This window comes from Anopheles merus, chromosome 2L, assembly GCF_017562075.2.
Source record: "Anopheles merus strain MAF chromosome 2L, AmerM5.1, whole genome shotgun sequence".
NCBI lineage: Eukaryota > Metazoa > Arthropoda > Insecta > Diptera > Culicidae > Anopheles > Anopheles merus.
The window spans coordinates 42,823,172-42,842,837 of record NC_054083.1 but is presented as its reverse complement, the minus strand read 5'-3'; the positions used below and the strand labels follow the sequence as shown (position 1 = coordinate 42,842,837).

The 19,666-nt window shown below is 47.8% G+C and overlaps 2 protein-coding genes across 7 annotated transcripts in view; one reads left to right on the top strand and one right to left on the bottom strand.

Moving 5' to 3' along the window:
- Window positions 1-713: 713 nt before the first annotated feature.
- LOC121594200 (JNK-interacting protein 1) lies at window positions 714-9,411 on the top strand. 2 transcript variants are annotated; one of them, XM_041917250.1, is made up of 5 exons: window positions 714-1,349; window positions 3,782-4,365; window positions 4,437-5,179; window positions 6,666-6,850; window positions 7,875-9,411. In XM_041917250.1, the coding sequence occupies exons 1-5, from the start codon at window positions 1,267-1,269 to the stop codon at window positions 7,936-7,938; spliced, it is 1,659 nt and encodes a 552-aa protein (XP_041773184.1). In that variant the 5' UTR covers window positions 714-1,266; the 3' UTR covers window positions 7,939-9,411. The 2 variants fall into 2 exon arrangements, with proteins under 2 accessions (XP_041773184.1, XP_041773183.1); XM_041917249.1 differs by having other exon boundaries at window positions 717-1,349; window positions 6,932-9,411.
- Window positions 9,412-10,497: 1,086 nt separating this feature from the next.
- Window positions 10,498-19,666, bottom strand: part of LOC121594198 — a 57,630-nt gene continuing 48,461 nt past the window's right edge. For all 5 annotated transcript variants that reach the window (XM_041917246.1, XM_041917243.1, XM_041917242.1 and 2 more), the window contains 6 exons: window positions 16,731-17,002; window positions 16,431-16,665; window positions 14,522-14,753; window positions 13,289-14,431; window positions 13,079-13,221; window positions 10,498-13,009 (listed from right to left, as the gene is read on the bottom strand). In XM_041917246.1, coding sequence (XP_041773180.1) covers window positions 12,656-13,009; window positions 13,079-13,221; window positions 13,289-14,431; window positions 14,522-14,753; window positions 16,431-16,665; window positions 16,731-17,002 — 2,379 coding nt within the window. In that variant the 3' untranslated portion in view covers window positions 10,498-12,655. The remainder of the gene's footprint in view (window positions 13,010-13,078; window positions 13,222-13,288; window positions 14,432-14,521; window positions 14,754-16,430; window positions 16,666-16,730; window positions 17,003-19,666) is intronic.

The window sequence follows — 19,666 nt, the reverse complement described above, 5'->3', positions numbered from 1 at the left end:
TTCCAGGAGTTCAAATCGTCAGTCTCCATTTCCTTCGCTTGATATTTGATAAATAAAAAAAACCGAATGCTATTAGTAGCTTAACTGAGTATCATAAATACCAAATTTATAGCAACGACTTTCTGCGCCCAAATTCAAATCCAATTTACGTCATCTTCCGTGCCAAACTTCACCATCGCTACCCCATTCAAAACAAGCAAACGTCCCATAAAACCAGTCCCATCACCTGACAGTCGTCCAGGTCTCTCAAAAACAAATCCCTTGCACACCATTCCTGCCCTGGGCGAAGGATTAGAAACGCTCAAACCGGCGGGTGCGCATGTGCGCACCGTTCCCCTTTGCCGCGATGCCATAATCGATACGCAAACGGTGCGCCTGGCACATGGTGGTTTACCCGAGGGCAGCACCAAAACACTCTCACTCTCAACTTCAGCGGCGCACGGGAAAAATCCTTGCAAAAAACGCTTCGCTCCCTTTCGCTCCTTTTCCTACAAGGTGTGGAAAAAACGTCACCACCAGCAGGATAATCTCTCTCGCTTTCTAGACCACTTGCTCTCTCTCTCTTTCTTTCTTTTGCTCTGTTTTTCTATTGCTTGAGTTGTGTGGACTGTTACCACTCGCGGGGCTTCTTCTACTACGAACGGGGGAACTGTGGAAAATGATGGTGCGTTTGGAAAACGTCAAACGGTTCTAGTTTGGGAGAGGATGAGAAAGAAAGAGAGAGAGAGCGCGCAGGTACACACGCAAAAGAGCGAGAGCCTATTATTGCGTGAGGGCTTGCTCGTCCTGCAGAGAGCAGATAGTGCGGCCATCACACGTCGAAGATGTACAGCCTCGCGCACTAGTAGCACTCTTTGCTGAAGTTTGCCCCGATTAATTGTGCCAGAAATTGTGTCCAGTGGTTTGGTTTGCTGCGGCCAGACTCCCCGCAGCAAGTGGGAGGGGGAGCAACAGCAGGAACTCGGCCAGTGGGGGATTTTTTTTTGTTTGGTTGGAGGAGTCCCCCTCCGTGGTTTTCCTATTGTGGTGCTGCTGCCAAGAAGCAGAAACAGGGTGTTGGTGTTTGGTGAAAATCACTTGCAAATCGCTTGCGCTCCGATGGCTCGATCTAGTGTGCCAGGCTTTATCGTTTTTCACTCCTGAAGTGTGTGTGTGATTGTGTGTGTGTAGTAAAATATTACCCAACGACCAGAGTTCGTGTGTGCCCGTGTTCGACAGTGTGTCCAGCTTGGTATAATTTACCCTACACACTACCCACCTTCCACCATGGCCGACACGGAGTTTGAGGAGCTCCGTCAAAATCTGGACGCGTTGCCAACGTTCCGAAAGGCTCCCGCACCGTTCTACTCGTAAGTAAAGTCTGTGTGTGTGTGTGTGTGTGTGTGTGTGTGTGTTACATGTTACACGGGAGCGATTAGACAGGAAGTGGTGCGGTGTGAAGCAACGAAGGAAAATAAACCGAATTACCCAGAGCCTATAATTTCCTTGCACCTTGTTAAACCTCCACTCAACGGTTGAAGGTGACGGCGGAGCTGTGGCCTTATTTCTCCTCACCCTGTTGGTTTCCTCCGTCCTTGTGTGTTTGTGTGTGTGTGATTGTGTGCTTCAAATCAGTCCATTGCCTGGAACAAGAAAAGGCTACCCAGCGGCACGCCATTCGCCCCATCCTTGACACACGGTCCGGCAAAAGGAGCGTATGGGGGCCAAGGTGTACGACGGGGCGACATGATGATGCATAAAGAAACCGTGTGACGGATGCGGAAAAATCCCCTCTTTGGGCTTGAAGTTTTGCGTATCAGTTGCCTGGGCCGAGCGCTGATGGATGCAATAACATCTGCCCGCTTTGTGTACGTGTCGTCGCCTACTCTTCTTCACCACAGGTGTATTCGCGTCCGTGTGTGTCCGTGTGTCCGTGCGTGTGCGTTAATTTCCTTGAGGAAGTTTTTGCCTTTTATTGAGCGTGGAAGATATCGACACTTGACGTGCAGAAGGCCGTCCGCTCGTGTCATGTTGTCATGTTGTTCGCATCTCATATTGGCAACGGATGGGCAAGCGCCGCGTTAGTCCAAGGCCTACTCTTATTCGTGGACACGATCCGTTGTGATTTGTGAACGAAGTTTACTAAAAATAGTCTCACTCTTTCCTATTTCCCATCCTGCTACATCCTCTGCATGACGCAAACTATTTACATTTCTCTCTTTTATCCTTTTTTTTCTGTACTTCAAAAAAAAGAGAAAAGAAAGACCCGTGTTGGGATGAAAAGGATATCTTCAATATTGCCTTCAGCGTTGGCCTTCCGGGTACCGTTCTGTGTGACATCCGCCTTGCTTTATTTAGACAGGATGCTTCCGACAGTTGTAAAAAAAAAACAGCAACTAGACCCGCTGAGAGAATAATACAACGGCGCACTCTTTATGATGAGGCATAAGTAAGAGATGACTTGCCTGACGATGAGGCCCCTTGCAAATGGGCATACAAATAGAAGGAGCGCTCCTTCCAGCAGCGTGTCACCATCGCCACACGCACCTTCGCAAGCGAAGAGAAAGGCCTTGTCAAACACACAAACTGCACTTTCCTTGCTTACTTTTTGCTACTTCATGCTGCTTACTTCCTCCACTCACTCGCTTCTGTATGTAAATGGCACACGGGAAGGTTAATGAGTGAGAAAGCGGAGGACGTGCACGTGCACTTGCAGCTTGCTTTCCCTGTGTCGGCTAATGAGTCACGTTTGACACTCGCCGACTAGTGCTCAGGGGTTTTTTAATCAACAAATAGAGTCGAAGTGGACAGCCGGCTACGGTGGAAGGTCATAGGTTGTGCAGGCAGGGAAAGCGGTTTCTGCACAACATTGTAAGTCATCCCGCTTCAGTGTAATGTTGCATTCGTTTCACTCCGAACCGAAAGCAACAACAATCAATTAGAGCTCTTTTATGCTTTTTTCTTGGCAACATAAGCAACTGTTTTCTGTCAATTGTCGTCAATCACACACATGCGAGTGACACAGAAGAGTAGAACCTTCCCCCGGAACCATCATTCTTGGGCTCCACTGGGCTCGCGTCCTTGGAGGGGCATTATTTTTACGCGTAACGCTGCTAGGGGTGCTAAAGTTAATCGAATTTCGTCTCCGGATGGTGTGTCTTCTTCCAATAAAACTTCATTAGCAAGCGGGTTGTGCAATGGCCGGAGAGGTCTTTCCTCCCTTGGATGAAGATCATCGCACGATGGCTTTACGATGCCGGCGTCGAAATAATTGCGTTGAATAAAGAACGGACACGGTTGCCTGCAAGATGGATGGACATGGATGTGAGATAGAATGGAAAAAAATGAAAAGAAAAACACACACTTACCCACAGTGATGTCACAAGCGGAAGATAAAATCCGATCAATACTCTTACCCCAGGGGGCGGAGGTCTTAATGGGATGAGATATCCTACCCAAAACGGTACCATTCGGCTTCTTTTTTGTTGTTGCTCCTTTCGGGTCTCCATTTTTCACGCTCCACTCGACTCTCGAAAGTCAGGTTCGTACATGTTGGACAGGGATGGAGTCTGTTAAAAACGACGCCCCCCAGGTTCGTGTCGTTGGCAGCAGCCAGACAATTAAAATCGACCCAAAAGCATCCTCTAAATGGGGTCAACTGGACATCTTCCCATTGGATTGGCTCTTGAGGAGGACAGTTTTAATGCGATTTAGCAAACAAATTTTCCACCTCGATTGCAGCCGACTGGAGCAGCAGATCTCTTTCGCGCTAAACTAATTACACCTTGCTTCTCGTTTGCAGCTTGGTGGCAGATTTAGATCTGGACGATACGCCCTCCTCCAAGAGCGACGCCTCGTCGGACCACGAAGAGGATGGGCCACTGTCGGCGAGCGACACCGGCACGACGGTCGACTCAGTGCTGAAGGGAACGCCAAGCAAGACGCAGCAGCTCATCCAGACGATTAGCACGATCAGCAGTGGCAGCAGCAGCACCGGCGAGGACGACGAGCTTGGCGATGGGTTGCGGACGGTGGTAACGACGCACCGGAAGCCTTCGGACGGATCCGATGGTGACGATGAGCTGCTGGTGGTGACGGCGACGGCGGCGCCTGGTTCTGGGCCGGAAAGCTTGCTGCAGCTGCATCTTACGCCACACACGGTCGACGGGAAAGGTACGGCCGACGTAGACGCGCATTCCCAGCAGCATTCTTCGGCGGTGAACTTGGGACAGGTTGGGGCCGGCGGTGCTTCCGTGACGAGTGATGCAACCACCACGACGAACAGCAGCAGTTCCCAGCTAGCAAGGACCAGCTCGCTGCCCTGGATCCCGGGACAGGTCGAGCGGCGAAGGCGCAAGCTGCCGGAGATTCCGAAAAATCGTAAATGTAAGTCCCAGTGCCACTTATCCAGTTGTAAACTCAATTCGTTAAACTTACACTTTTGCAAAATGTTGCAGCTTCCGTGCTTCAGCTGCTCGCGGGCCAAACGTCACTGGCGGACGAGCTGAGTGCCAGCAGCCGAAGGGCACCGCACCACTACCCGGCATCGCATCACCACCAGCCCGGCACGACCTTCTTCAAGCAGAGCTCGCTGCTCGCGCTCAAATGCAGCTACCTGCTGGACGAGGACTCCAGCCCGGACTCGGAACGGTTGCAGAGCCTGGGCGACGTGGACAGCGGGCACAGTACGGCCCACTCGCCGAACGACTACAAGAGCATGTCCCCACCGCCAGTGCAGCCGGTGTCGCCGGTGACGTCCCCGTTTCCCCCGCCGTACGGTGGCGTCCCGTACAGCCAGCTGGAGATGCTGGAGGCGACGCACCGTGCCCTGCACAAGTTCATCCCGCGGCACCACGATGAGATCGAGATCGAGATCGGCGACCCGATCTACGTGCAGAAGGAGGCGGAAGATCTGTGGTGCGAGGGCGTCAATCTGCGCACCGGGCGGCAGGGTATATTTCCTTCGGCGTACGCCGTCGATCTGGATTACAACGATTTCGATCCGACCTCGGTCGAGATGAAGCGCGAACGGTACCTGCTCGGGTACCTGGGCTCGGTCGAAACGATGGCCCACAAGGGTACGGGCGTCGTCTGCCAGGCGGTGCGGAAAATTGTCGGCAATGGGACGGAGTCGCCCAAGGCGCAGCCGTGCATACTGGAGATCTCAGACCAGGGCCTGAGGATGGTGGACCGATCGCGGGTGAGTATGTTGTAAGAGTGTGTGTTTGTGTCTTTCAAAATCGCATGCACGAGGCATGCAATTTGTGTCATTTTGAGGTATTATAACACAACAGGCCGCCGTATTATGCATGTTAATTAGTGATGGGCAAAGTTGGCAAAATTCCAGAGTCGGCTTCGATCCGACTCCGAAAATTTTGAAACCAAATCCGGATGGTAGTTCCGCCCAGCATTATCCGGAGCTGTTTGGAACCACCTAGAGTTGTCCTGAGTCATCCGGAGTCATCCGGTGTCGTCCGGAGTCATCTGGAGACGTCCCGAGTCGTCCGAAGTCGTTCGGAGTTGGCCAGAGTCGGCCAGAGTTGTCCGGAGTTAGAATCATCCGGAGTCATCCAGTATCGTCTGGAGTCTTCAGGAGTCATCGGGTGTCGTCCGGAGTAATATGGAGTCGTCCGGAGTTAGAGTCATCCGGAGTCATCTAGTATCGTCCATAATCTTCCGGAGTCATCGGTTGTCGTCCGGAGTCATATGGAGTCGTCCGGAGTCGTATGGAATCGTCCGGAGACATCCGAAGTCGTACGTAGTTGGCCAGAGTTGGCCAGAGTTGGCTGGAGTTGTCCGGAGTTATAGTCATCCGGTGTCATCCAATATCGTCTGGAGTCTTCAGGAGTCATCGGGTGTCGACCGAAGTCATATGGAGTCGTCCGGAGTCATCCGAAGTCGTACGGAGTTGGTCAGAGTCGGCCAGAGTTGTCCGGAGTTAGAGTCATCCGAAGTCACCCAGTATTGTCTGGAGTCTTCCGGGGTCATCGGGTGTCGACCGGAGTCATCTGGAGACGTCCCGAGTCATCCAAAGTCGTGCGGAGTTGACCAGAGGCGGCCGGAGTTGTCCGGAGTTGGAGTCATCCGGAGTCATCGTCCGTAGTCTTCTGGAGTCATCGGGTGCCGTCCGGAGTCATATGGAGTTGTCCGGAGTTAGAGTCATCTGGAGTCATCCAGTATCGGCCGGAATCATCTGGACTCAACTGGACTCGTCCGGAGTCATCCGAAGACGGTCAGTGCAATATTTTGAGGTCAGGAATTTCATCTCATACTCCGACTTAGGCCAACTCCGGACGACTCCGAATGACTCCGGACGACTCCCGTTGTTTCCAGATGACTCCGGGCGGAACTAGTGATTCTGGTTTTCCGGAAGTCGCAATCGGAATAACGATAACTGGAGTCAGATTGCAGTCTTCGGTGCGCTCTAGAGAGCACACCACTAGTGTGAATTAGAAAGTAGACATTAGTATGTGTGTCGATACAATTAGGAGATAAATCAGTTCCACGTGAAAAAGCTGCCCATCGAGCGTTAAGAAACATCGCCGGGCCTGCAATAAAAATGTGTACATTAGTAGCAATCAAAAGATTAGTCACTCTCGCACACATTAAACAAACTTACCTAATCAAGACTTTGTTACGTTTTTTAAAGCTAATTGGTATGATGGTTTTTCCTCCTCCCTTTGCAGAACAAAAAATCCAAAGGCCCTTGCATAGACTACTTCTACTCGCTGAAGAACGTCTCGTTCTGTGCGTTCCACCCGAGGGATCATCGCTACATCGGCTTCATCACGAAGCATCCGACGGTGCAGCGGTTCGCGTGCCACGTGTTCCAGGGTACCGAGTCGACCCGCCCGGTTGCGGAGGCGGTCGGGTAAGTGGGACAATCTGTGAACGGCAAAGGAAGATCGATTGATTGTTACTAACACCATGATTCGCCCGCGTATCTTCTCAGGCGAGCTTTTCAGAGATTCTACCAGAAGTTCATAGAGACGGCATATCCGATAGAGGACATCTACATAGACTAAGCGAGCCAGCGAGATTGCAACTAGAACTGGGCTTGCATCCAAGGAGCCAAGGAGCAAACCTTCTTTCACTCTTGCACTCCCGAGGGGTTTCCTTTCCGTTAGACATGCCATTACAACCCGTCAAGTTTTTTTTTGTACAGTTTTAGTAGTAGTAGCATCAGCCCTTCGACATTGCTCATATGGGGCCTTCAGTTTAGCTATGAAAGAAATAATGAAAACCAATGCAAACCAAAGAAAAGTATCTCAATGTTAGAAAGCAGCCGAGAGACGAGAGTCTCTCAATCCCTGCCTCCCGCCAGTGGGGATGGTGTGCTTTGTTAGTTAGCATTATGTTGTTTATGTTTTACCCTGTGTGTAGTGTTGGGAGTGCGTCTGTAGTGTGGGCATGCTTTTCGATCGCGCTTTTTTGCCGTTCCAATGGCGCTACTTTCAAATTGGCTGTTTTAGTGACCGAAAAGCAGTGTCGACCAGAGTGTAGACGTTTAATCGCACGCTTTCCATAACTCCCCTATACTTCATATGTGGCTTTGTAGCAGATTTGTAACAGTTTTTTTTCGGAAAGGCATAGTTTGAGCAGACTTTTTCGCTTTTTCTACGGCAAATTATACGACGTATGTAGGTAAATGCACAACGGACGGAGGACGAGTAGGACACGGTGGCTCTTTCGGTTTTTGGCGGAGCTGCAGCTCATGTTAACTTTCTATCAAAACACAGCATTAGGAACATAAATCCCAGGCAAGGTACTTGAACCTGGTAGAGCGGGCAAGATGGTTACAACTTTTCCTTAACTCTATACTGTTTCGAGTTTTTGAAAGCTAACACACACAACAGTTTATCATCATCTTCTTCTTCTGCTCTTTGCTCTTTCAGCATGTTTAGTTCTCTGTACATACTGGTAGTTAAAATGGAAGAAACTTGTCACCGCGAAAGATAGATAATCGAAAAGCAAGACGAAAAAAAACAAACATACAAAACCTGAAACTAATGCAAGCGATATTAGTAACAATATACTTCATTCAATGCTGATCTAATACTACTACTCACATACACGCTCGAGAAAAGGATGGAACGCTGTTAAGAGAAGGAAAAAGCAAACTCTATATTTATAGCACAGAAAGAGAGAGAGAGAGAGAGAGAGAGAGAGAGAGAGAGAGAGAGAGAGAGAAAGTTAAGAAATGAAAAGAAAATGAAATAATAAATACAAAAAAAATTGAAAAGGCTTAGGAATGATAGAATACAAAGTATATGAAACGTGAAAAATCTAATGCTTCGTGTAAGATATAGTCGCTTTTCTTCCATGCAAGACAAAACTAACGCAAACTCCTATTTGCAGTGCCGCAGGGTAACAACACGTTTTAGAGCAGCGTTTAGAGGCATATTTGCAAAATTCAAAACAAATCAAAGAAATCTCTTTCCCTATGTTTTGTTTCTGAAAAACTACTCTAAAGATCTCCCGGTGACACTAAACTTCCAAAAGTCCAACCCACACACAAACTATACGCTAAGCAAACGTTACAAGCCGCCCCTTTCTAGGCAGTCGGCTGGTGTTGCGTGTGTTTTGATTTTGAAAGTTTTTTCTCTCCCAACTCTTTACTTTACACTCTTTACACAGAACGAACGAACAAAGCAGCTAGCTAGAGTAGGGCAAGAGTTGTGCAAAGTCGCAGGAAAGCTTTAGCAGTGATTCGCGCGTTTTGGGGCCGCAGGGAACGAAGGAACCATGCAAAATAAAACATTTACTATAGTTAAATCGTACATCCGCTTCTCACAGGCATCACAGCTAACAATACTCTACAACAAAAAGAAAACATAATGAAAAACAAAAACCAAAACAAAGGAACTAAGAAGTAGTAACACATTAAGAGGTAAAGAGAAAGTGAACAAAACAAAACAAAAAATACACAACAAAGGAACAAAAAACATAAGAAACTATAATCGATAACAAAAGAATAACGTGTCGTTATCGTTCTACTGTACTCATTTCCGGAGCGACAATGAACACTTATAAACATTGTACACAACATAAACACAACACACACAAAAGGTATATAAATTGCGAAGCATTTACACAACTTAAACAGTACACACGGTGGCGCATTCATTACGCTAAAGCCATGCCGGCTTAAGATGAAGCGCCGGGAAAAAAAACATGCAATAAAAACTTGTTAATCTTGTGACTCTCCTCCTAGCAAACACAATCTGGAACAATAACATTAGAACGACGGAAGCACGGGAAGCAGCTACTAAAACTAACACTTTGAAACAAAGCACACACTGATTAATGGATCTATACATATACATACATACATACATACATATAGCAACGTAAGCCTGAATTTGCAAGCGCCTGTGGTTGAATAATACGGTCTTTTTCGTGCAAAGCATACCAGCAGCAGCTAAAGGAAAAGGCACGTAACCAACAGGAACAACACAAAACAGAAGAAACAAATGAACTTTCTAATTGCACAACCAAAGGAAGTGGAAATATGCGTGAAGTGGCGAGAGAGAGAGAGAGAGAGAGAGAGAGAGAGAGAGAGAGAGAGAGAGAGAGAGTGAAAGAGAAAGAGAGGAGAGTCAGTTGCTGGAAAGATATCAGGGAAGGTGGGAATGGCGATGGAGGAAAAGTGTCTTTCTATCCGTTAGCTGCGATTGTATGTGTGTGTTGATCCTTTAGGTGGCGATGCTGCCCCTTGAATGGATCGAACGCCAAGCAAGGATGAGCGTTTAAGTGCAATGTATGTTTTGTCTAAGGGCCTGGGAGATGATCGCGAATGCAAAGAAAAGAAAAAGAAAAAGAAGACGGAGAAGAAGAAAAAGAAGAAGGAGAAGAAGAAAAGGAAAAAGGAGAAGAAGAAAAGAAAGAAGAAAAGAATAAAAGGAAGAAGATGCGAAGCAAGCCTATAATGTTTAGTGCAACCATGTACAAGCAAATAAATAACTGTGAAAAAGTCAAACACATACTTAACTTCTTTCTTTCCCCATTTCGTTACATTCTGATGACACTGTTTTCGGAACTGTTTTTTTTTCTGCTGCTGTTGTTATCTTCTCTATTTTATGATTGTGTTTTGCTCTGCTTTTGTTCAATTGGTATTGTGTTTTTTTCTTTTTATTATTCTTTTCTTGAGTGTTATTGTTGTTGAAAAACATTGTTTGTTTTTTTTCTTCTTCTTCTTGTTTTGATTTTGCTGTTTTGGTTTGCTTGCATACCTACGGAACCGCTGACCTGATTTGGCCGGATTGTGGAAAAACGGAAAGTGGAATAGATTAAGATAAGGAAGAAAGAAACTCGTTCTGCCAGCAGGCCGACAAATGGCCACACAATCCCACCCAAAGGAAGGACACTGCCAAATGTTGGAGGGACATTCCTTCCTGCTTGGAGTGTCTCTCTCTTCCTGAGTGTTTTTGTGTTACCGTTTGCCACTCTGAATGACAATAAATTGGCCCTTGTGAATTGCTAACCTTCTCTAAAATCACTACAACTGAGCTGTTTTAACTAATATTGCCTCAGAATATCATGTATCGATGTGTGTGTGTGTGTGTGTGTGTGTGTGTGTGTGTGTGTGTGTGTGTGTGTGTGTGTGTGTGTGTGTTTGTATCTTATAAGGCTAATTAATCGGTGTACAAATAGCTCACAACTAATCCTGTGCCTATACTTCCTGTTCCCTTTTTCTGCTCCTGGATTAAAGTGGTTACATCTAGCTTGATTTGTATTTCAAACTGCCAACTTTCCCTATTGTTGTGTGAGCATGAGTTTGAAATGAAAAAAGGGTAAATACGCAAACAAACAAACAAGAAAAGGTACAATAAATATCATAATCATATTGAGTTGCTTCCTGTGCTGTCCTTTCTCTTCCGTTCGACCTGCTCTCGCAGGCAGGCACAGAATCGTTACATCAGTATGGTTTTGTTTTCCCTTTTTTTCTATTTTAATTTGTTATAACTCCTACTACACAATTGCTGGAATTGACCAGGTTTTTTCTTCGCTGCATACATTCGTTCGTAAACACACACACCAACAAACACAACGGAAACATTAAAAAAAGATGGACATTTTTGTGACGTCCACGGCTTTTTTTCCATTTTGTTTCGCCTCTATTAGCCTTTTGCCCCTTATTTAGCTTCAATACACACTCACACACATTCACATTCATACACACACACACACACACGCACACCTACATATAAAAAGTAACTTTGTTCCAATTCTACTAATTACACCTTAGCATCAGTATCAGTAACTTGTTTCTTTGTGTATTCGGCGATCGCCCGCGCCTATCCAACGACTATTAAACACCCGTCCTAACAGCGTCTTAATAAACTTCTTATTAAACGTTTTACTACCCTCTCTATCTCTCCCACACACACACACACACATACACATTCGTTTCTTTCTCTCTTTTTTAAAAAACAAAACAAAAAAAGGAAAACAATAAAAATATATCGCTTTCTTGCAGTTGTATAACAAGCTGTGCCCCGGATGAAGACCTGGTTTCCGTGCGTTGGATAAATTACATTCGTATGGGACTTATGGTACACGGTATTTTACACACAGCATACCCGTTTCTCTTCCCGGGATGAAGAGGGGGGGGTTGAATTTTACAAATCTTTACGCGCTAGCAAAAACAAAACCATACCACTCGATCACTCGTCCGCATTGGGTGAACGAATTAAAACTAGACACGAAATCTCTTCTCCTTACGCAAACCACACACACACATCCGCACCTCGTAGAGCTTTTCCTATTCCAAATTATACCCTAGCCTACAACGGAAACAGTTTGCTAATCCTATATATGTGTGTATGTGTGTGTCAGTGTGTATTCAAGCGTCGTCGTTGGATGTTGGACCACTTCACTTTTTGGAAAGAAAACGCTCCCCCGACGACGACGACACGCCAATAGGTTTACCAACTCTAGCACAACAATAATTTGGATTCACGTCACCGAGCTGGTCCGAAATGGTGCGAGGGGGTACATAAAGGGAATTCAGTGTCTCCTAACCGAGAAAACCAAGCTTCTCGCACTCACTAACGCATAAGAGAATACTTTATATCATCACTTCCCAAAAAAAAAAAAAAAAAACTCATGTAAATATACATGGTGTGTATAAATATGTACAACATTCATCCACATCCGTGCCGTTGTTTGTTTGTTTGACCTGTTTGAATTCGTTGACTTAAAATGTTTTGCTTTTTAGTAGCAGGGAAGGGGGTAAAGGAGAAGGATTCATCACCCAACATTGAGCCTGTATTGAATAGTTTGCCACCATTCTGCACGATTACTGCACGTTCCTAAAAACCATTATCGTTAGCACTTTCTCCTTCTCTTCTATTCGCTTCTATTCGAAATTTTAACATCCGACGTTTGTTGCGTTTATGCATCAAACTAATCCTTTTTCCCATGGTAAAAATGGTCTCTTGACGGGTTCGCTCTTCGCACCTCGGTGGTTGTTTGCAAGCGAAAAGAAATGTTGTAATAGAAAGGTAAAATAAAAACTAACTCCACGGACGGAAGGAAGTGGAAGTAGTCGGGGTAGAGGGGAGGAAATAAACACCGGAGCAAAAGAAGGTGTCCAATCATCGGACGAAAAGTACGTTCTGTGATGAGATTTACAGTGCCAACGGCGAAAGTGGATCGTTCGGATTGATGAACATTAACTCCCTGCATCCTTTTCCGATCGTGCAGTGCCAGCCACCGGTCCAGCGCTCCCCGTTGCAGCTGTCCGGTGCTGCTGCTGCTGTTGCTGCTGTTGCCCAACACTCGACGTGATGACGGAAGGCATCATTATTGGTGGGACGGCGGCCGCCATCGTGCTGGTGATCGTACTGACCCTTCGGCTGAGGGAATTGCACAGCATTCCGTTCGGTTCATCGCCACCACCACCACCACCTTCTACACTACCATTGCCCGCCTCTATTGCATCGCTCCCCGTCCCGTTGGACTGCAGCTGCAGCTGGTACTCTTGCTGAATTGACTGCAACATTTCGCGCTGCTCCTGATGCTCTTCCTAACAAATGGAGATAAAGAGAGTTAATTGTTGCCTGTTTACCTCTACATTCCGCCCTTCGTTACGCACCACTATCCGATCCAGCCGATTTTGCGACTCATGCAAGCTGGAGTAGCTGCTCACTCGGTCCCGTATGATAGTCGTTGTCGTTTCCATCGTCAGCAAAGACTGATCGAGCGCTTCGAACGAGTTCGGCAGCAGCGATGTAAGATCTGCAAGTGAAAGTTGAAAGCTCAAATTATCCTTACTGAGCATGTGAGCTCATTTGTCGCCACTTACCAGAGCCAGGGTTGATAAGATCGCTAAAGCAGTTGGCCAGATCGCTGTTGCCCAGCGCGTGCATTCTCGCCCGCTTGCCACTGTCCCCTGTACCAGCCTCACCGCCATCGCCATAGTTGTCCAGCGAGTTTAGGCTGTTGATGCTGCTGTTGCTGTACGTTCGCTTCAGCACGGTCGTTGTTCGACTACCGCCACCACCGTGTATTGCGGCCGGAGGGGAAGCAATGCCACTGCCACAACCGTACGGACTTCGCGCACTGCGCTGGCTGTAGTGGGACGAGGCGGGTGAGAGCAGCGATACTGGCACGGGCGTCGTACCGCCCGACGGTGAGAACGGTTGCGTGAAGTAGTGCTGCGAGTTGGGCAGCGGTGGCACGCGCTGCTCCACGTTCGCACCGACCGCCGCCGCTGCCGCCTCCTCCGACAGCTGCGGATCGAGCTTCTGCAGCACGGTGGGCCTTTGCACGCCGCCCGGTGACAGCGACGGTTGTGGTGGTGGTGGTGGCGGTGGTGGCGAACCAATGCCATCGGCAAACGCCGATCGGGACGGACTGGGCATGCCGGTGCTGACGCTACTACTAGCCGTGCTGCTGCTCCCGTTACTGTTCTGCTGATCGCCCCCCATCGGTGACCAGTCGCCGCCCGACACGGACGAGCAGCGGCCTTCGCGCATCGTTTTCGCCGCAATCGACACCACGTTGATGCTTTTCACGATCGCCGACTTGACCGAGTTCTTCTCCGGTGCCACTATCGCGAGGGGGGCACCCTCCCCGTACCCCGACTTGATGCTGCTGGCCGGCGAGGCCGGCATCGTGTTGAGCAGCTTGTCCTCGCTGTCCGGCTGCAGGTTGGTGATCAGATTCATGACCGCCTCCTCGATCTGCTTCGGGTTCTCGACCACCGGCTCGCCGCTCTCGTCCGGCAGCTCCACCTTGTCGACGATCACGGAGAACTTGCGCTTCATCTCGCGCACCAGCCGCTGGCCCTCCTCCTCCGACACGAGCGTGTTGATGCAGACGAACGACTGCACCACTTTGGTATCGCTATCCACCTCCAGGTAGCCGCGCGTCTTCAGATAGATAAAGTCCCCGGTGCGCGACATCAGCCGGTAGCAGGATTCACCGTTTTGATTATAGTCATACACTGGAGGGAGGTGGAAAAGAATGAAAAAAAAAAAAACACTTACTATGGAAAGAGCAGAGAAGAAAAACATCCAACACCCAGTCAACTCACTTTGTCGTAACGCTACTATCACCCATCGGACGTCATCCCGATGCATAAAAGTGAACGGGGACAGGCCGGACACTTCGTCGGTCAGGTAGCCGGCCACTATCGAGATGCGCTGATCGCACTGCACTATCCTGCCGTCGATCAGGTGACGTGTTTTGTACTCATATTTGCAAGCCTCAATCAATCGATCACAGATAGATGGCACCTTCATCACACGCGCTAAAGCAATCAGAACCTGCAAACGAAGAGGAGAGACAAGGAGAGTGAAGTGGTGTAGAAGTAGTAAGAAGTAGTATTCAAGGTGTACATGTCTACGACCTGATGTTGAATTTTGGTCATTTTATAGGGGATTAGTTACGGCACAAGTGATGAGTTAAACATAAACATAAACATAAACATGAGTAGAGTTGTCAAAAATCCCGAGTCGACTCCAATCAGACTCTGAAAATGACGGAACCGAAAGTAGGTTCCAACCAGCATTATCTGGAGCCGTCCAGAACCGTCCAATGTCAAGGTAAGAATCTTCCGGAGTCGGAGTTGGAATCACTCGGAGTCGGAATCGAAGTCATCCAGAGTCGGATTCATCCGGAGTCTGAATTGAAGGCATGCAGAGTCGGAGTCATACGGAGTTGGAGTCACCCGGAATTGGAATCTCCCGAAGACGGATTCGGATTCGTTCTGGGTCGGAGTGGTCCAGAGTTGCAGTCATGCGAAGTTGCAGTCGTCCGGAGTCGGAGTCATCCGGAGTTGGTCGGAATCGCAGTAGTTGGCCGTAGTCGGTCAGTGTCGGGGCCAGAGACGGCCCAGACAAATGTGCTGTCGCAAAACATTGTTGTCGTCGCTAAGCTACAAAGGCCTGTTTACGAAGTACACGCGCAAAGCATCTCTTCTTCGCTCAGGCAAAGCAATAAACGAAAAAAACAAACTCCAAAAAATGAAATGCCGGCCCAACACTGATCGTCTCTAGGCAACTCCGGGTGACTTCAATCCTAGTATGATTCGGCTTCCGGCTTACTCTGGTCGATTTAGGCTCCAAACGACTCCTACTTAGGACCACTCCAACTCTGGATGACTCCAATTCCAAATGATTCCTACTTAGGACCACCTCCGACTGCGGACGACTTCGGCTCTAGGTGGAACTAGTGGTTCTGCTTTTGCAAGAGTTGGAATTGAACACGGAGTCGATCGGAATCTCGTGGGAATCTCAGAGAGCACATCATTATACGGAACGTTTCTCGATAGGAACAAGTTGGAATTGGTTGATGACTGCGGATGTCCCGAAAACCAACAAATCCACGAAAAAATATTCATGAAGAAGACCCGAATGTATATAACTCAAGATTGCAGTTATTTGAAGTATTAGAAGAGAAGACATGCCATTTCCTGTCCAAATGTCAAAAAACATGGGTTTCATTCCTACAAAACCATGGGTCCCAGAATGTACCGTCTCTCCGAGGCAAGGACTGACTGTCTGGCTACTTAATAAGTCTCGAAATAGGCCTGGATGTCTTCGTAGGACGTTACGCCAAATAGTAGAAGAACGAATGTCATAAACCAATGGTGATTTACATCGACTAGTAAAACAACAAAAACAGATCTATTACGATCATTCAATCGTCTCCGTGTCTCATCATACAACCGTCCATGATGCGCAAAGATTAAGTCCTATTAGCGCTTTAACCAGCCAGGGCGTGGTCTATTAAGCAGGCGATGCAGCTCTAAGCGTCTATAAACACCTCCAAAGCACTAACCCCCGTTCAAAACCGAGAAAGGCATGTACAGTGACATCCCTCGCACACAAAAATAAACAAATAAATATCTATTTTTAAACCCGGACAAACAAAACATTCATTCAGTTCTTTTTTTTTCCCCCAGCGAACCTCATTTGCATGGGGAAATGTCAAACACTTACGATATCGTTCCCGTTGATGCTGTGCAGCGGTATGGCGTCGTCGCGGCCCCGCACCCGCCGTATCATTTGCATACTGCCGGCCGTACCGCCAGCCCCTGCAGCTCCCGCTTTGGTGGTGGAGGAGCTGCTGCTGCCGCTGCTGCCGCGCGGTGCCGAATCCGCCCGCCGAAAGCACCCATCGATCGTGACCAGCTCGTAGGTCGTCGCTTCCGATCGCGGTCCAGCCCGGGCCATCCTGCGCAAGCGAACAGAAACCGGTGAAACAACTGTTGGCGCTGAGATGAAAAACAAATCTCTTACCTGATGGTAAACCTCCGATGATCCTGCCGCAGCTTTCGGTCGATTTCCTCCTCGTCGTCGCACGATCGCTGGAACTCGCCGCCCCCATCGGTACCGTTCGGGCCCGGGCCACCCTCCCCGGAGCCCAGCAGGGCCGGTGGGGCACCACAGCCGGTGCTCGGACCGCCGCTGTCGAACATGTTGACCAGGTTCGACGGGATGAGCTGCTGCTTGAGCAGCGCATGATCGTCCGGGTGGGTAAGGTTGAAGAGATTTTGCCCGTAAAGATCAGTCTGCGAGATCGGTGAAGAGTGAAGCAAAAACAAAAAAAAAAAAACATACGGGATTAATTGGTTTGTTTTGGTATTTTTATTCGCCTTCCTGTTCTTTGCGGCAGTACATGTTTCCGGTACAATCATTTAGCGACACTGATAACGGGGACAAGCGCACCAAAGAACCTTTGGTTTGGAGGCAAAATTGCTTCCAAGTGCCTAATAAAACCATAAAATAAAATGAAATTTAATATGTTGTAATAAAATGTGGCTGTAACAGAAGGACTAATTTTGCCAAACAGTCGAGACAGAGAGAGATAGAGACCAATTCATTAACGAAATCGAATAAAAAACGGTACTCATTATCGAGCGCTGTAGCGTCTTCTTGAGCTGTGAGCACACTTACAGTGAAACATGAAAGGTGCTCGGTTTTTTCGGGTATTTGTGTGTTCGCCCCCGGGTCGTATCGCTCGCAAAAGACATTATTATTTTGTTCCTTTTTGCTTATCGTTATGCCGTACCGAGAGCACCGCACCGAGCATCTAATCAAAAACAAGACAAACCATAAGGCGGGCAGCGGGCGAGCGAACCGACCTGGACTCTTGCACTTTTGGGGATGGGAAGCGAGGGGCCGTGATTGCCACTAATCCATCATCTTGCGCCGGCTGATAAGTATTTGCAATCGGCGTTGTTGTTTGCGGGCCGCGCGCTTTGGTGGTACCACCGCGACCCACCGAGATGGAACTGAATCACCGTTCCACATGAGCTGGGATGTTTCCGGCCATGGTTTCTTTGTACGAGCCGGTTACGAAAGCTTGCACGGCCCCTCGCCGTTTGGCAAGGGACCATTGGCCCAAACCCCGGGCAAGTGTAGTTACATATTAGCGGCCACAATTTCTTAACACACAAATGTCTCGCCACCGAGTGTGACATTTCGCTGGTCGATGCAGGGCAGCGGAAAATGGGAAATAAAATCATTGCATCTCTCCTGCTAACCATCGTATTATGCAAACGTTTCAGCATGTGTTTGGGAATGCTGGTTTTTGAGAAAACGCATAAAACATAACCCACCCATCGCTAGCCCGCCGTAACGGACAGCTTTAATTCCATTCCAAACATGTTACAATTCAGGTTTTGACCAGTTTTGCTTGTTGTTTTTTTTTGTTGTGCACCCTAATCGAATCAACAACACACTTGCGTTATTCGCGCAGCGTCGTTTTTGGCGTGTTTGAATTCATTTTTATTTGGTGTTTCGGTTGCAAACAAAAACCGGTATCACAACGCACACCAAAGTTTTGGGGAAAACATGAGGAGAAATTTACAACAATCTTTTTACAGGCCGCCAAAGCTGAAAAGTCCGCAAGAGGTTGGAGGAAAGGAATCGGCAAGCTGCCTTCTCTGCTGTTTCGCTTTCGGTTCGCGAATTGTATGCGCCCCCGGTGACCTTGGGCGGGTGTGGTCAGCTGGCTGTAGCACACACCAGGCGGAGAAAACGTGAACACACACACACCAGCTCGGTAAACAAACAAGCGAAGACATCCTTCTGTTAGGCACGTAGTCACGAATGTTTACGTTTGCCCCATCCGTTGCCCCACAGCACCCTGGCACCTGGGGAGGCGCTTGATAGAGAGGCGGCTGGTTGCAGCAGTCTCCCGATAAAGATGCAATCGTCCGTGTGCATCCACTGTGCGTGTGTGTGTGTGCGTCTGTGCGTGGAAGTATGTGCGTCTGCTGCGGTGGAAATGATTCCGCCACAAGCACACGCCGTCATTCCTTTCAACCCCCCATTAGGGGCACCATCGGTTCCTTCGTCCTTAAGCGCGTGCACTGGAGGCCTTCCTTCTTCAGATCGACTACTGTTTGGTGCACACGATCGACCCACTGTTTGTGAACGTTGTTTGGATTTGCTGTTTTTTTTTTTTTTTTTTTTTTTTTGCGCCGGCTGGTTCGCGGCTCTATGTATTAAGTCCTTGACATTTGCAATGCCACCGCCACCACCGCCAGCATGGGACAAGTGAAGAGTGGTTTAAAAGTAGCCGCCTTTATGTGTTACACTTAATAGTAGCTACCAGTTTGTGTAACACCACCAGCATCAAGCATTCCGAAAGCAAACACATCTGTTTCTAGACATTTCGACTGTGGCTTGCCGCGCTTGTTTGTCTCATTTGTTTTCGACCGATTAACAACATCGGAGTCGTAAACAAAATTGATCCTGAATGGCCTTTTACCTGTTGCTAGCACAGCAAATGTGGTACAATATTGACAACCACTGTGTCTGTGGGGCTGCTACACAGACCGAACAATATACATGTATAGTGGAGGGTAGGTAAAGGCGGACACTGCGGGTAAGATGGATACTTCTCATTAATACATGATAAAAGTGATTATCTAACAATTAAACAACGCAGCATCCAAACGGAAATTAAAACGACAAAACAACAAAACAAGTATTCAATCGTGCGGTCCCTTGTCTTATTTGAATAGTGCGGATCTCTCGCTCTACAACTTGTATTGTTTCTATTTTAGGAAGTTATATTACATGAATGAGTTGTCGTGATTATTAAGCAAAAAACTGGAAAAAGAACCAGAATGAAAGCAATACAAAATCTTGATTTCTAATGGATTAAACCTTTATTTTTATTTAGCGATTTATTTTATTTCAATTGTTTGTTTCAATTTATTTCA